Below are 16,172 nucleotides of genomic sequence, written 5' to 3' on the forward strand. Positions count from 1 at the left end.
CCAATATGACAGATAAGTATTTAACTATATTATTGGTCATATTGGATGTAGCACTGAGGCTTTTCGTCATTCACTATATACATATGCAAGATAATACTAGCCAATGTAAAATAAGTGATACAAATACATAATCCTAATATTGCTGATCATATTTATTGCCATCTAGAAGACCAAGTGGTCAACTCCAAAAAAAAAAATTATTTAGTGAGTTGGGACAGAGGATCTCAACTCCAGTCTTCAAGAACCTGTAACAGCTCAGGTTTTAAGGGGATCTCCGGTTCAGCACAGGTGGTTCAGTCAAAGACTGATTGAGCCACCTGTGCTGCAGCAGGGATATCCTGAAAATCTGACCTGTTTGGAGTCTTGAAGACTTGAGTCGAGAACCCCGAATTAGGACTTTCAAAACTAAAGCTGTCTCACATTTTAACCTGGTCTGTAAATGTTATAGGCGTATGTAACATATTATCTCTAACTGCGCATACAATGTCTTGTATATAATGTATAACCCTGTTTACCTAATGTAACTATGTATTTGTTACCATTTATTATTTGTCATCATAACTCTGTGCCCAGGACATACTTGAAAATGAGAGGCAACTCTCAATGTATTACTTCCTGGTAAAACATTTTAGAAATAAAATAAATAAATAGAACATGCCGGATCTGAGGGTTTTCAGCGTGGTGGGCTAACTTATCATACTTGGACAAATATGTTTGTAAAACCCCAATTTCAATGCACACATCTGCTACAGGGCCCATGGGGGAGATTCACTAAACTCCTACACAAGGTATCACACCGTGATCCTGCGTTACCTGCCATTCAAGCCAATGTTAATTAACGCAGTATCATTGTGCAGTAAACCATATCGGAGGTAGCTGAATCCATACAAATATGTGTTTTGCCGCAATACACTACTTTCTGCTTCCTATTGCCTCCTTTGTAAAAAGCAGGTTGATCAACTTTCTTACAGGTGGTGCAGATTATTAAGCAAGGAGCTTTTCACAACCTCAGACCTTAGAAGTTCCTGGCACAAAAAAGAAAATGGTCAAACAAAGTGTCACAACTTGATACATCCTACTATAATATGTGAGCCGGATAAAACATCCTATTAACACACTCCAAATTGCAAAATGGGTGTACATGGCTCACAAATGACGTACTTTAATACATTTAAACAAGAGATGCACAATATGAAAATGCCTCCCTGTGATCAAGCTTTGCTCCAAGGTTACCTTTATACATAGACCTAAGATTAAGGGCGGAAAAACGGGGGTTTCTGGAGTGGTCTAGACACCTCATGGACAACCACATTAGATGTACAGTAGTTTTTGCACTGGATAATTAAAGGATAAAACAACATCTAAAATGTGAATTAAATTAACAGCTTAAAGTGAAGACGGCTTCACAGCCTATTGAATAGGAAAGTAGCAATGATATGAACTATCAGAATTATGCCATGTACAGTAATATCCCCCAATACTGATGAAGAATACACATTCCAGTATATACAGCATAAGGGCTGTTATATACTGCCGGGCGCGGAATTTTAGTTGGCTGACATCAGTCAGCCTTTCTATAATGGTGCCGCGCGCGCACGGCAGGGAGCCGACAGACAGCGGCAAAGACGGGGAAAAGATGATTTTGCGCCGCTACCAGCGCTCAAATGTATGTGTGTGTATGTGTGTATGTATTTATGCGTGGATGTGTGTTTGTATGGATGTGTGTGTGTGCGTGTGTCAATGATTTCACAATTAAAATAAAAAATATGTATTACACTTTTTTTTTTCTTTAAAAAATCTTAGTTAGGACTTATTTCACTCACACAGCCCATGTACACACACATACACACACACACACACACACACACACACACACACACACACACACACACAGACACATACTCTCTCACACACACACACACACACACACACACACACACACACACACACACACACACATACACACACACACACACACACACACACATATACACACATATACACACACATACACAGTACCTGCAGCTCCCGGCTCTATATACAGGGAAAAGCATGCAGCACGTGCACGCGCACGCACGACCGCAACCTGTATAGAACGGCCCTTAGTCAATGTGATTATGAGGGTTCTACATCATTCAGATTCTAATTTGGGACAAAAGTCATAATAAAATCTTTATTTTTTTTCCACTTAAGCCAAATAGTTTTCCATTCCCATATTCCGAGCTAAAGGCACAGTATCTTATAGCAGTCCAAGCTGGAAAATGTCTTAATTAGTTCCTGAAGGCCATCAAGGCTGGATTTTGCCAGTAATCCCTTGCTGCCACCCACCACCAATGTGGAGAAGTCATTTAGTTTTCTACAACCCACTCTGATTGACTTCCAGTGGGCTGTATTGACTATTATAGCTGTATAAACGATTTAGCTTTATATTTGTTTTTGGTTATTAGATAACTGGCCGTATATCAACATTGTATAAGAATGTAATTATTACTGTGTTGAGAAAAGGAGAATGATTTTATTAAAAAATTATTTATATTATATACCTCCAAAATTAACCTGTACTTCTCGTGATGAGACAAAGTACACCCTCGGACACATCTCAGAGACCTGGCTAATATACAACTAAATTATTTGAGCAAATGTTACATGTGTATATGTATATTTCCCAGGTATCTCAGCTGTGACCAGAGGTGTTTTATTTCCCCACATGTAACACATGTTAATGTCCAACAAAAACCCCTATTTAGTCTACATGATAGAGACGAGATTTCTGGTCTTGACTTTCTGGGTAATCTGCAAACTTGCAGTTTAATGATTTGCCTCATTTGCAATAGTAATAAACCCTGCAGTCTTCGAACAGTTTGGCCATATGATAAGAGCATAATAAAAACGGCAAAGTGCAAATCCATGCAAAAAAAGCCTGTTTTCGCTTAGAAATGTACTAATCAGAGTTTAATGAATAGGCCTGATTATTCCCAAAAACGCGTGTAGCGGTACCACGTGGCACCAAAACAGTTACCTTAGATCCAATCAAACTGCTTATACCACATGTGACGGTTGTGGCATGCCGTACTGCAATGCGTGTGGCAGGGGAAGAGACTGAGAATTTTGGGGGGTGGGTTTGCGACAGCCGTGTCACGTGAGCGGTTCAGCCAATGAGGGCGAACCACTCACGGCCACGCCTCCAAGGCTCCTCTGCTCTCCCTCCCCGGTACAATCAAGATTCTGCTCGGCGGAAGCGCTGGATGATGTCACACAATTTGGTCACGATCTCTCTTTGAAATCACTCTAGTTTCTTGCTAAAGGGTCTCAAACTGTCCCTATAGAAAATATTGAAATATACTGTATATACTATAGAATGGCCTAAATTGCCATCTTGTTTATTGTATATGAATGGGCAAGATTGAAGCTCCAGTGCGTGGCCTCACACATGCAGCTCCATTACCCCTCGAAAATGTCTGTAATAACACCATAACTATGTCGTCATTAATGGTTAGGGCGGTTAGGGTAACCAGATGTCCCGGTTTTGCCGGGACACTCCCGGATTTTCATTAAACGTCCTGGTGTCCCGACAATTTTGTTAAAATCGTTCAAATGTTCCATTTTTCAGTTTTTCCCTGTTTCGACTTCCTTAAAACTCTTCAAACCATAAAAATAATCAGTAAGTTTTAATGTGACGGATCATATCAAAGAGTAAATGTTTTAAATATATTGGTAAACTCTAATTAAACCGATTTATCAATATAAACCAAACCAACCATTTAGCTACACTTGAGAGTTTGTGTTATGTTAGGAAACTGAAATAAATCAATAATGCAGCATAAATGGGGATTGGTATTTATTTTTAAGGGATGTATTTTGTTTTATAAATCATTTTGTAATGTGTCCCGGTTTCTACTTTTGAAAATCTGACCCCCCTATGAATGGTGTCTAAGAGCTCTGCTCTCATGTAAGTGCATAGTGCCTGCCTGCATTTGGTTACCGTAATACTACTTTAATGGCTTTTCAGCCAACTGATCAATCAAAATAATGAATATAATAGAACAGTAAAACAATGATGGCCTATGGTCACAGGAACTGGAGCTCAAATCAGGGTCTCCCCCTTCCAGGTCCCCATGGGACGTTTTTTTCCGCGTTAACTTAAAAATGTCAAATATTGTTTATCGTATCGTGACAGTTGTGCACATAGCAATTTCTACAAGGTATTTATATATAAACAATAAAACACAGATGCATTAACAGACTGCAGTGTCATCTGCTGGAATGTTTAAACATAGCACAATTCCGTATCTGAATGTAATCTGGATATGTCAGAGGAAATGTGAACTACATACAGTTCTGTAACAAAGTTATTTACAGCGGTGAATAGATGTTAGTTTATTTGCTGGCAAGACTTTTAGGTTTCTTTTATTATTATTATTATTATTAATAATAATATTAATAATAATAATAACAGCATGTTCTTGTATAGCGCTGCTAGTTTTAGGCAGCACTTTACAGAGACATTTTGCAGGCACAGGTCCCTGCCCCATGGAGCTTACAATCTATGTTTTTGGTGCCTGAGGCACAGGAAGATAAAGTGACCTGCCCAAGGTCGCAAGGAGTCAACACCGGGAATTGAACTAGGCTCCCTGTTTCAAACTCTCAGTGCCAATCAGTGTCTTTACTCATTGAGCCACTCCCTCTCATTCTCCTTAAGATTAGTGTGCCATATTGTTGCAGCTGTGTGAATATTGTGTAGAACAGCGTTTACTAAATGGGGTTCTGCAGAACCCTGTGGTTCCCTAGAGCAGTCCCAGGGGTTCCGCCCATGGACTCCCCCGCCCCCCCCCCCCCCCCCCCCCGCCAGCCCGATTTTGCCAGGAGCAGAGAGAAAGCAGTCTGTAGCTGCAATCTCTCCAGTCAGCCTTCCTTGCTGCATGCAGCTGTGATAAAGTGAGAGATTGAGTGTGTGTGTTTCATGGGGAGGGGGGTGAAAGAGAGACGTGGGGATGGGGGTGAATGAGAGACGTGGGGAGGGGGTGAAAGAGACATGGAGAGGTGGGTGGGGGTGAAAGAGAAACATGGGGAGGTGGGTGAAAGACGTGGGGGTGAAAGTGAAATAGGACGGAGTGAAAGAGAGACATGGGCAGAGGGGGTGAAAGAGAGAAATGAGGGGGTGAAAGAGACCTGGGGAGGGAGGTAAAAGACATGGGGTTGGAGGTGAAAGACGTGGGGAGGGAAGGTAAAAGACATGAGGAGGGAAGGTAAAAGACATGAGGAGGGAAGGTAAAAGACATGATGAGGGAAGATAAAAGACATGAGGAGGGAAGGTAAAAGACATGAGGAGGGAAGGTGAAAGCGAGACATAGTGAGGGAGGGTGAAAGTGTGACATGGGGTGAGAGACATATTGGGGGAGGGGGAGAGATAGACACTGGGGGAAGGGGAGACACACTGGAAGGTGAGAGACACTGGAGGGAAGGGAATGAGAGACACTGGGGGAGGGAAGGAGAGAGTCACTGGGGGAGGGAGAGTGAAAGAAGCACTGGGGAAGAGAGAGAGAGACACACCGGGGAGGGAGATAGAGACACTGGGGGAGGAAGTGACACACTGTCTGGAGGGAGTGAGAGACACTGGGGGGGAGGGAGAGAGAGAGACACTGGGGGGAGGGAGAGAGAGACACTGGGGGGAGGGAGAGAGAGACACTGGGGGGAGGGAGAGAGACACTGGGGGGAGGGAGGGCGAGACACTGGGGGGAGGGAGTTTGGGGGTCTTTTAAAAATTTATTGGGGTGGAGGGGGTCTTTTAAAAATTTATTGGGGCAGTGGGGGTCTTTTAAAAATGATCTTGAACCAAGAAAATGTTTAGCTTGAGGCGCATTTCTTTTTTTTTTTTTTACCATGCGCTACGCTAAAAATATTTAAGGGGTTCCATTCTATTTTACATAATATATAAGGGTTCCACGACTACATTTAATTGGGAAACACTGGTGAAGAAAATGATTACTGTGCACTAAGATGTTATTGTAGATGTGTATGTAGAGTAATGTGTATATATCATGTAAAGGAAGTAATTGAAGTTTAATAAACCGACCCACATTGTCATTTTTTTTTTTTTTAAACAAAGAAATGTTCCATTTTAATATAGAAAAATACTATATCAATTTATAAAAACAGCTTCCAATGTGATTAAAGGAGAAACCTTATATCTTTTTATAGAATTTTAATTGGATGTTCCAACTCTGAAACATGCGATTTTTAGCTCTGGGGACAGCTGTTTCCAACTTATTGTTGCTTCCTACCATATATGGTGCCTGCAGTCATCCTGTAGGAAGCTGCAACGTCATACTTTGTGGCATCCTATTGGCCCGTGGGATTTGGGCACCATTTTGAATTCCTGAATATGAACTTAACCCCAGGTAAATATGGGGCCTTATACTATATATGCCAAAGTGGTTGTTTGGGTCCTTTTTGGCCAAAAATGTCCCAAACGGCCCCAAAGCTTAAAAAAAAAACAATTGTGGCTTAAAGGGCTATATTGACTAAGTGGTGCTATGTCATGAGGCACATCCTTGTTTTAATGGATTGTGCTTTCCTCGCAGATGCATTACTTTATAATGATACTTTGATGACTGGAGTAAAGAGCATTTAAAAGGCTTGCAGCACATACATTTTGGCATTGCAATTGCAGCTATTGAGAATATAGGCATCCAAATGATTCCGTGTAAAGTTGGAAACCTCAGTCCCCAAGCAGACGTTAAGCCACCTGGCAGAGAAATGTAACAATGCTTGTAATGTGCCAGTTCTATATTAGAACTTTGTCCTATGGGCTGATGTAACAGTAATGGAAATATTATTTTAGGTGTGTTTCCACTTCATTCATTTTCCATTTGTTTTGCTTTGTACACACCCTAATCAGCAATAGTTATGTGAAAGGTACTGTAACTTTACCTTATGTATTATTGCTGTTCTTACACTCTTCACTAGCGAGACCTATCCCAAGAAGAATGGGTTAGTAGTGGTTAGTCCAATTATCATTTTAATCTCAATTACTTGCTTATATTGTAATGCGTATTTGGATAAACAGTATAACACCTCTAACCCTTTTTCATACAATAGCCCATTATAGACATTTTTTCACCTCTCTTGCAGTGCTGGAATTCAGATGATCGAATACCTATTCACAAGACACATGAAATATACATACAGTGTACTCACAACATTATAAATATATGTAGACCAGTGCCCGTGGCTACTTATTTCTCTGGTAAGGAGCAGACAGTGTTGGGGTTAAATCCCTCATAACATGAGTCATCATGTGTGTTTACCATGAGATTGATAATTTGTTGTGGTCTCCAGGTGCTAGGGGACCGTTGGAGCATGTGACCATGGGCGTGGGTTTCCTGGAGGGGTGCTGCCCTCTGGCCGGGTCTAAGGAGTGGGACCCTCCCCTGTGGTATAAAACATGGCATCCATCTAAATGTAGTGTTCTCTGTTCCAGATAGCCTCTCCGTAGGGAGGTAGCTGGATTCCCCCTACCCCATCAGGGGGTAAGGGGGCTGAGGATAGGTTCTTTAGGCCTCAAGCTCCTTGTGCTGATTCCAGGGAAGGGTCCTGCGAGCTATGCTCTGACCCAGGAAAGATGCATGCAAGCTGCGAGAGGTATAGGTTAGTGAAGTGCCTATGACCTGCACCTCTCTTGCATGGGAGATGAGCTGTGAACACCTGCAATAAAGAGCCAAGTTGTCCCATCACTGGCGTGTGTTCTATGTGACAAGAATTGCCTGTGGGTGTTACCCCTGTTCCTAATAAGGTCCCTGCAGGATGGAGGCACTGTACCAGGAGAACAAAAAGCCTGACCTGTTCCTACTCCCAAACACAACCAGCGGAGCTCAGCCTTCTGTAAACCAACAGGTGAGCACCATCACACCGGTAACACAAGGACTTTATCTATGAATATCAGATCTCCCTTTGGCTACGGCACCAGGGTTGGCTGCTGCATGCGCACCTGGCGTCCTGGCAACGCTTGCACAGCTTAAAGCCGCAACCTGCGGTCTGTAGGGAGCAATGGGAGACGTGGAGAGCGTGGCCAAAATAGGGGGAGTGGCCAAAATGGGGTGGGCTCGGCACCGCCAGCCCTGCAGACTGTTTGGAATAGTTGAAATGCTTTGATACTGGACTAGATGGCAGAGGAGGCAGTTTACAGCGTAATTCATATGCAAAACTGCACTATAAATTTCGAAGCTGTCTCAGTTGCTGTGCACCGTAAGTTGTGACTCCCACACCCCCCTCCCCGTCACTGCCATTGGCTCCCCGCACACCACGTGACCGCGTCACCTGCAGGCTGACGTGCCATCGGGCTGCGTGAGTCACAACAACAGAAACCACCGGGGCCTGCATGATAGAGGCGAGTTTCTGGTGTTCGGCGCACACACCGCAGCATGGTCTGCTGTGACCACCGGGGACAGAGCCTTAGGGGGGAGGGGGTAGATAAGAGTGTTACAATATATACCTACAAAACATTCTCAGTTGCATTGATTTAATGCTGCCTTATGGAAGATTCAATACTGCTCAAAAAGAAAAAAAAGAAAAACTTGCATGTACACTACTTCTTTCCAGCAGCCTCACTGTGGCTTTGCAGAATTTTAGCGCTGCTCTAGCTTCACTTATACATGGTAACTTTTCTCCCACTCTCTTTATTCTCCATACAAAGGTGAAAGCATTGCCATTGTTCACCATGCTCAGCACTAGACCTGACCTCTTCTTTGACTGTCTGTAGTCTTTAAAAAAAAATATCAGCCAGTGTTATTTTTGTGCAAGAGGCACAATAATCTATTGACTATGCACCATACAATGTTTTGCAAGCAGAATTTGCATTAAGTTCACATTCTTAACTTTCTTTCCCTCTGTCCCCTTTCTCCTAAATACCATCCCGCTCTAGTGAGAGAAGGAACTCTGTTATATTCTCTGCTTACCCACTCAATTGTAAGTGGTCATACAGAGAGTTCCCCCGCATAACCTCTTGCCACTATCAGTTCAAATACAGTATATCCTTTGTTACATATTCTTATACCAGTTCAATCATCTGGTGACACAAAATAACGGTAACTGTTTTTTTTCTTCTCTTTGTTCACAATTGGTTTCCTCTCTTTGTTCACAATAGTGTTTTATTTATTTAATAGACATTCAATGGGAAAATAAGTGATTAACAAATAAAATGAGAATTGTAAGAGTTGACGGTCCGTCCAATTAGTCCCACCCAAATATATGTGAGGGCAGTGCTACCCTCCCGGTGTGGTGTCTAAGAGGGGATATGATAACTACATATTACTATATTCGGGGATGAAGAAACATATACACCGCTCACCTTTGAATCTCCTAATATTAATAGACCTTTAGTATAATGCATGGTGCACAGGGCGTAATATTAGAATTTACACAAATTTGATCCAAAGGGATCCAAAGCACCCTAATTATTGCACTCTATACACAGTAAATAGATGTTTAGGACTCTAATAGATACTATATGTAGGACTATATAAGTGTCATACACATCTAATTACTGTGTATAGAGTGCAAACATTATGGGTGCTTTGGATCCCTTTGGATCAAATTTGTGTAAATTCTAATATATTCAGGGACAATACAAGGAGCTTTCAAAAGAACTATTCATCCCAAGGGCAGTACAAACGACACAGGGTCATCCCTTACGGTTGGAAGAAAGGAGATTTCACCAGCAACAAAGGATAGGATTCTTTACAGTAAGGGCAGTTAAAATATGGAATTCATTACCCATGGAGACTGAACTGTGATGTCAGATACAATAAATATCTTCAAAAATGCTTGGGCATCTTTTTAGAAAGGAAAGGTATACAGGGATATACCAAATATGTAAACATGGGAAGGATGTTGATCAATGGAATAATCTGATTATTTAGAGTCAGGAAGGAATTACATTTTCCCCTCATGAGACAGCATTGGATAATGTTTCACTGGGGTTTTATGTTTGCCTTCCTGGATCAAAATACTGTAAATACAAATATAGGATAAGTAGCTGTCATCTAAATTTAGCATACAGTAGGTTGAACTTGATGGACATGTCTTTTTTTCGACCTCATCTACTATGTAACTATGTAACCAATACACTGCACATGCGCATTGGCAAAACTTTATCTTGCATTAATTAACGCATGCATATTCATGTGAGTTACATAAAGCTAATTTCATTATTGCTGTAATGTGGATAACTGTTTTATTTTTTTACTTTAAAGTTTTATGTTCATTTAATTTCTTTGTACATTATTAAAAATTATTTATTAGTTATTAATGTAGAGATATGTATGGATAAACATTATTGTACAACCATACGTAAAAGTCATAATTACAGTATACTGTATACCATACTAGCTGAAAGTACCGGCGTTGCTTGGAAATTCTAAGAAACCAAAAAATTCTGAGATTTATAAATTGATCATTTCATTTTTACATTTCTTAATGAACAAAATAATGTATTTTTATGCTATTGATGTTGGGTAAAATATATTTTTGGTTTCATATGTGATGTCTTCAGTTATGTCATTGATGATGTCATTTGTGATGTATGATGACATCAGCAAAGCAATGGGGGGGAGTTAAGTTCCCTGTCACCTTAACTTCAAAATCTCCAGACTTTTGAAGGGTCTGCTTACAAATCTTAACTACACTTGAACAAAGTTTTTTCAATTGAATATATATATATATATATATATATATATATATGTCTGTCTGTGTGTATGGTGTGTCTGTTTATGTGTATATATGTATGGTAATAAAAGAGCCTGTGTGTCTGTCTGACAGAGCCATTGCTCCAAGACCATGAAACATACATACATATATACACACAGAAATAAAGGAAAACAGGACAGGCACTCCTAAACTCAAAAAAAAAGGTGAAATTTATTGACTCCAATCAAAAAATTTCACTTTTCTTTGAGTATAGCAGTGCCTGTCCCGTTTTCCTTATTTGTACCTTTTAGCATTTCATATCCTGTTTTGTGTGTGCCTGTTCCTGATTTTATATATACTGTACATATACACACACAAACACACACACAAACACTACAAACCTGACGAATTTGGTTATACTGTAATAAATCAGTGCCGTTTTTAAAGGTTCAGTCTGCCATCGTGTTTCAAAATGGCACAATATGATTACAAATGGCATCCAATTCTATCCAAACTTAAACAAACATCTGCTCCTTGATCTCAGGAACCATCATACTAAATGTGGTTATGATATCTTAAGAGGTGTCCAAATGCATAGCAAACAGACAAACAACTTTCCAAAATATATAGTAGATTAGATCACACAAACATATCACTTTAATCACCAAAACAACATACTATAGTTTATGTTGTGGTTCAGACATTTACAGTATATGATCCATAATATTTATCTTTATATGACACGTAACTTTTTGTAATGATAGGGTAACGTCCTATAGTCAATACATTGTGTTTAGGCTACTCCCTACAAAAAAGCAGTGTTAATCAGGGTCTGGATGTTGGCAACGCTAGCTTTTGGAAGGTCTTAAATATTGTAGCATTATTATCATGCGCTAACATAAACAGAGGTTGGAAGATCTCCGATGTTAGGTAAACTCAGTGCAGGGCAGTGGTGCGGGGCCTCATACCTCCTCCTGCACGATCTCTTACGGTCAGTGTCCTTCCTCGTGGCGCTGAGACTATTCATATGAGTAAGAAGGCATCCGTTAAAAGTTAGCATGCCACTATTTTTCAGGTGAATGGGAGGCTGGGGCTGCAGGGACAAGGGGAGCAACGGAGGCGGGATGGGCAGCGGAGAGTGGTCTTACCTAAAGCATGAGCTCTAATCATGCTCTACCTCTTCCCCACGTGCGTGCTCTGTTCCACTCGCTGCCCGCGCTTGGAATTCTGGGGAACGAAATATCAGTGCTTGGAGATAAATGACAGCCGAGCACTGGGAAATTGTGCACCAGAATTCAGAGCAGAAGCCGAATATTCCACTGCCTTAAATTCTTGGGGTTGTCAACATTCACCGATTTACACCTCTCTCCCGTGAGGCCAGGAGATACAGTAAACTGTAAATCCAAGAGGCACAGAAAATCTGGGGAAATTAGCAGGTCTGTTAAAATTACACAAAAAACGCAACTATTAGAAGATACAGTTGAACATTTTATGGTGAAATTGTCAATTCAATTATTTTTATTGATGCAGTCAATAAGACTGTCAATGTATAAATGAGTTTTCATTTCATGATGATAATAATAATAATGTATAATAATAATAATGTGTTAAGTAACAAATTGTTCATAAGTTGCCTTAACTATAAATCTATTCTCTTTTCATATTTTCTTATAGGGCCGGGCTTCCCTAACTCATGAAAAAGAACAATTTGCTCACCCACACGAGGAAATGTTGAAATTGGAAGATGTTGTCAAAAATATCAGACCAACTGTTCTGATAGGTACCAATTTTGTTAGCCTTTGTTATTGCTCAGAAGAAAAGAGGTCTTTAAAATCAGATTTTTTTTATTTTCTATGAAATCTATCTTCCATGTAGTTTTTGAGTAAACATGTTAACTCTAGACGTCCACGATATAGATATGGTAAAATGTGCAAGTGTTTTGCATGACCAATCAATGTTCACTTAATGTGTGTTAGAGAGTCTCCCCAAGAAAAGGTCTGAAATGTTCCATCTTAAAAACAAATATGCATTATCTTCATCCAAACATGTCTTGGCCTTATATTAATCATCTGAAAATACTGATCATTTTGTAAGAAGAAAAAAAAAAAGGATTGAAATAATATTTATTTTATCATTGGTGCAAAACTTGGAACAACCCCCACCATTGTAATATTTGTTAGGCGCAGTTTTGTTGAAAAGAGGGTAAGCCTTAGAATCAGGTAGAAGTCCAACACAAGTCTGATATTAAAGCAATTTTGTTGCCTAATTAGTGCAAAAAGAGGTATTTTTTTTATCTTTGATCAATGTATCAGGATACTTCCTCCAATTGTTCTTTGTCTGCGCCATGTTAAGATTTTGGGAGTGTCAGTAGGTGAATATAGGGGTAGATGATAAACATTTTAAAACTCTGCATCTGCATGTCATTTTTATTTTCTCCCTTTATTCAATGTCCAAAATTTGGTATGAGATTAGGGTGACCAGACGCCCCGTTTTTTAGGCTTCTGTCCCGACTGTTTGGGCCACTGTCCCAGTTTTCTATCGGCGCCGGCCGCACATGCACATTCAGCACTTGCTGAAAGTGAATTTAACTAAGGAAACTGTCACAAAGGTGAGTCAATAAATGTCCCATAAAAATGTTCTGTCACCCTTTCAGATGAAGAAGGAAGCTAAGCTTGACTGGGGATAAAGTTTTCCATCTATTTTGACTGTTTCTGTGACATACTGTACATTTGAGAAGCTGACTCATTAAATGCTGAAAGAATCTGTAATGTACTGTGTTGCAAGGCCCTTTAATCAGAGAAGTGTTTAACACAAGAATCTTTGTGCTTTGTAGGTGTGGCAGCCATAAGCGGAGCGTTTACTGAGAAGATAATTAAAGACATGGCTTCTTTCAATGACAGACCAATCATATTCGCCCTGAGTAATCCAACCAGTAAGGCCGAGTGCACCGCAGAGCAATGCTACCACTTGACTGAGGTAATGTCATTTCATAACTCTTTTGCGTGATAAAGCCTTCCAGAGGAAGAGTGGATTTTTTTTTAAGTATATACAGCTGTATCATACATGTATTTCACATCACGTGCAAGACAAGCCCCTGCTACAAAGAGCTATTATTTAGCATGAGGAATAACCACTATTACACTATTTCTGATACATTTTGCTATCAGAGCCCACTGCAGCGGTCCCCCGGTTTGATACTATCATGGGTTAGCAATAAGCATGTGACTTTTATTAAACGTGGCTACTATAGAGCTTGGTTCTTCAAACAGAATGCGCTTTTGTGGTTAGTGGAAAAAGAGCAATAACAAGTATTTTGATGATGAGCTCAGGGAGTAACTTTAACTTCATCTAAAGCAAACCAGCCAATTTTTTTTCTTCTTAAACCAGCAGACAATGTTTACCTTATTTGGTCAATGGGAATGGGGGTTAACTGAAGCTGAATTGCGGTATTCTGATCTCCTGGCCCTACTGGTTGCAAAGACCATCTTTTTATTTTTACAGGTAGATGTAAAACAAAACACAAATGACGGTCATTGCATGACCAACAGGTAGCTGCATGATCAACCAATAATAGACAAAGATTAGGTGCGGTCAATTCTATAAGTGAGGTGTCGTGAATTAGCTACCGTATTTAGGGTAGAATACTAGAAAAATACTTGTACCACACTAAAGAAAAAAAACAATAATGCGTGTAATATATAAACACGAAAAACTTCCCTTGTTTAAGGGTATGCTGTTGATCAATAGGATGCCTTGGACATCACAATCTAGAGATATGAAAAAGAAAAGCGCAAAACCCTCAGTGCAGTATTGAAAATATTTAGTGGTAACAAAAGGGAAAGAGGGGGGTAATGAACACGTCCAAAAAATCTACAGTTTAACAGCATTTCGGTATTAAAGCCATGATCCTGGACATCGGGGTAGGTCACGTCAGCGTCCAGCCTCATATGGATGATGGTAGGCAGACTTGAGACCACCACAGATGCAACGCGCAATCCGGCGCAAGAAGTCCCAAATCACAGCAGAGCAGGCGCTCACGACAATAACAAGCCCAAGCTTGGCAGCAGCACCAGGCAGGGAGAGGGTTATCGTAATTAAACGGGTAAACAGACAGCTGCCCGGATCGGTACCAGCTCAGATGCAGAATACAGTAGCTACAGTCCAAGTTAGACAGAAGCGATAATGTATCCTTCAAATATTCTTTGATACTAAGGTTATATGTGTTACTGCTATTGTTATTTTGCAACTTTTTTTTTGTATAAATACTTTTATTGAGTTTTTCTATCAGTTGAAAATACAAATGTTACAAAAGGGAACCGTAGGACCCAGTATAATCTTAAATTTATACAACAGATTTTAGATTTTAAACAGATTTTTTTAAACATAGGGATTACAGTACAATAACATGGGGATGGGGGAGGGTGGATACCATCCATCTTCACTTGTTAGTTCCAAGATCATCATCAGCTTCCCATTTCCTATGCCTCCTGCCTTGACTTCCCTTAACCTCTCTAACTCATATCCTTTATGCTGTTACTTAAACCATCTAGGTCCCTTCTCATGGGTCCCAAATCCTCTGGTATTTTTTGGTAGTGTGCTTGAGGAAGGCCGCAAGCCTTTCCATAAGCATCACTTCATTAATTCCATTTGTTACCATTGATCTGGATCGGGGTAGTGGATTTTTCCAGACAGCCGCTACTGCGAATCTAGTGGCAGTTAGGATATGTGATATCAAACGTTTAACAAGATAACTCGCTCCCTCTACTGGTTTAGCTAGTAGGTAAAACAGAGGATCCAGGGGTTTCACAAGGCCCGTTATTTTCCCAATAACCCCCTGGATCTTCCTCCAATACTTTTGAATTGCCGGGCAATTCCACCATATCACCCACCTGTCCACAAGCCCTCCAACATTGGTCATTGAAGTCTGGGTAGATCTGTTTCAATCTCATTGGTGCGAGATACCATTGATAGATTATTTTGTATATGTTTTCTTTTGTTACTGTAGAGATGGATGTTTTGGCCGCACTGTCCCATATATCTTCCCAGTCCTCTGTTAATTTCTACCCCCAAATCATTAGCCCACTTGACCATATAACCATGGTCTGGGGTATTCCCCGCAGATTCTAACCCTACATATATCATAGTTATTAGTCCTTTCTGGTATTCTGCTTTCTTGCGCAAAGATTCTAAATTGGATAGACCCGGGAATTCTAACTTCTTGGAGATTGACGTAAGAAAGTGATAGGATAGGATTGGTGTGATGTTATTGACGCTATTATCAAACTTAACTTCTACTGCACGGTACTTCCTTTCAGTACAAGTTAAGTTTGATAATAGAGTCAAACATCACACCAATCCTATGGTGTAGCTGGTAGAGAATCGCTACTAGTGTATGAAGGGTCATTGGTTCAATACCTGCATGGTATGGTAAAATTATTATTTTATTTTAATGTATAATTTATTATTTTATCATTTATAAATTATTATAT

The 16,172-nt window shown here is 40.2% G+C and overlaps 1 protein-coding gene across 1 annotated transcript in view; it reads left to right on the plus strand.

The window, feature by feature from the left end:
* Positions 1 to 16,172, plus strand: part of ME1 (malic enzyme 1) — a 352,953-nt gene that overhangs the window by 317,105 nt on the left and 19,676 nt on the right. The window contains exons 11-12 of the mRNA XM_075597942.1: positions 12,358 to 12,463; positions 13,517 to 13,659. Of these exons, the coding sequence (XP_075454057.1) occupies positions 12,358 to 12,463; positions 13,517 to 13,659 (249 nt within the window). The remainder of the gene's footprint in view (positions 1 to 12,357; positions 12,464 to 13,516; positions 13,660 to 16,172) is intronic.

Source organism: Ascaphus truei, chromosome 4 (genome assembly GCF_040206685.1).
Source record: "Ascaphus truei isolate aAscTru1 chromosome 4, aAscTru1.hap1, whole genome shotgun sequence".
Taxonomy (NCBI): domain Eukaryota; kingdom Metazoa; phylum Chordata; class Amphibia; order Anura; family Ascaphidae; genus Ascaphus; species Ascaphus truei.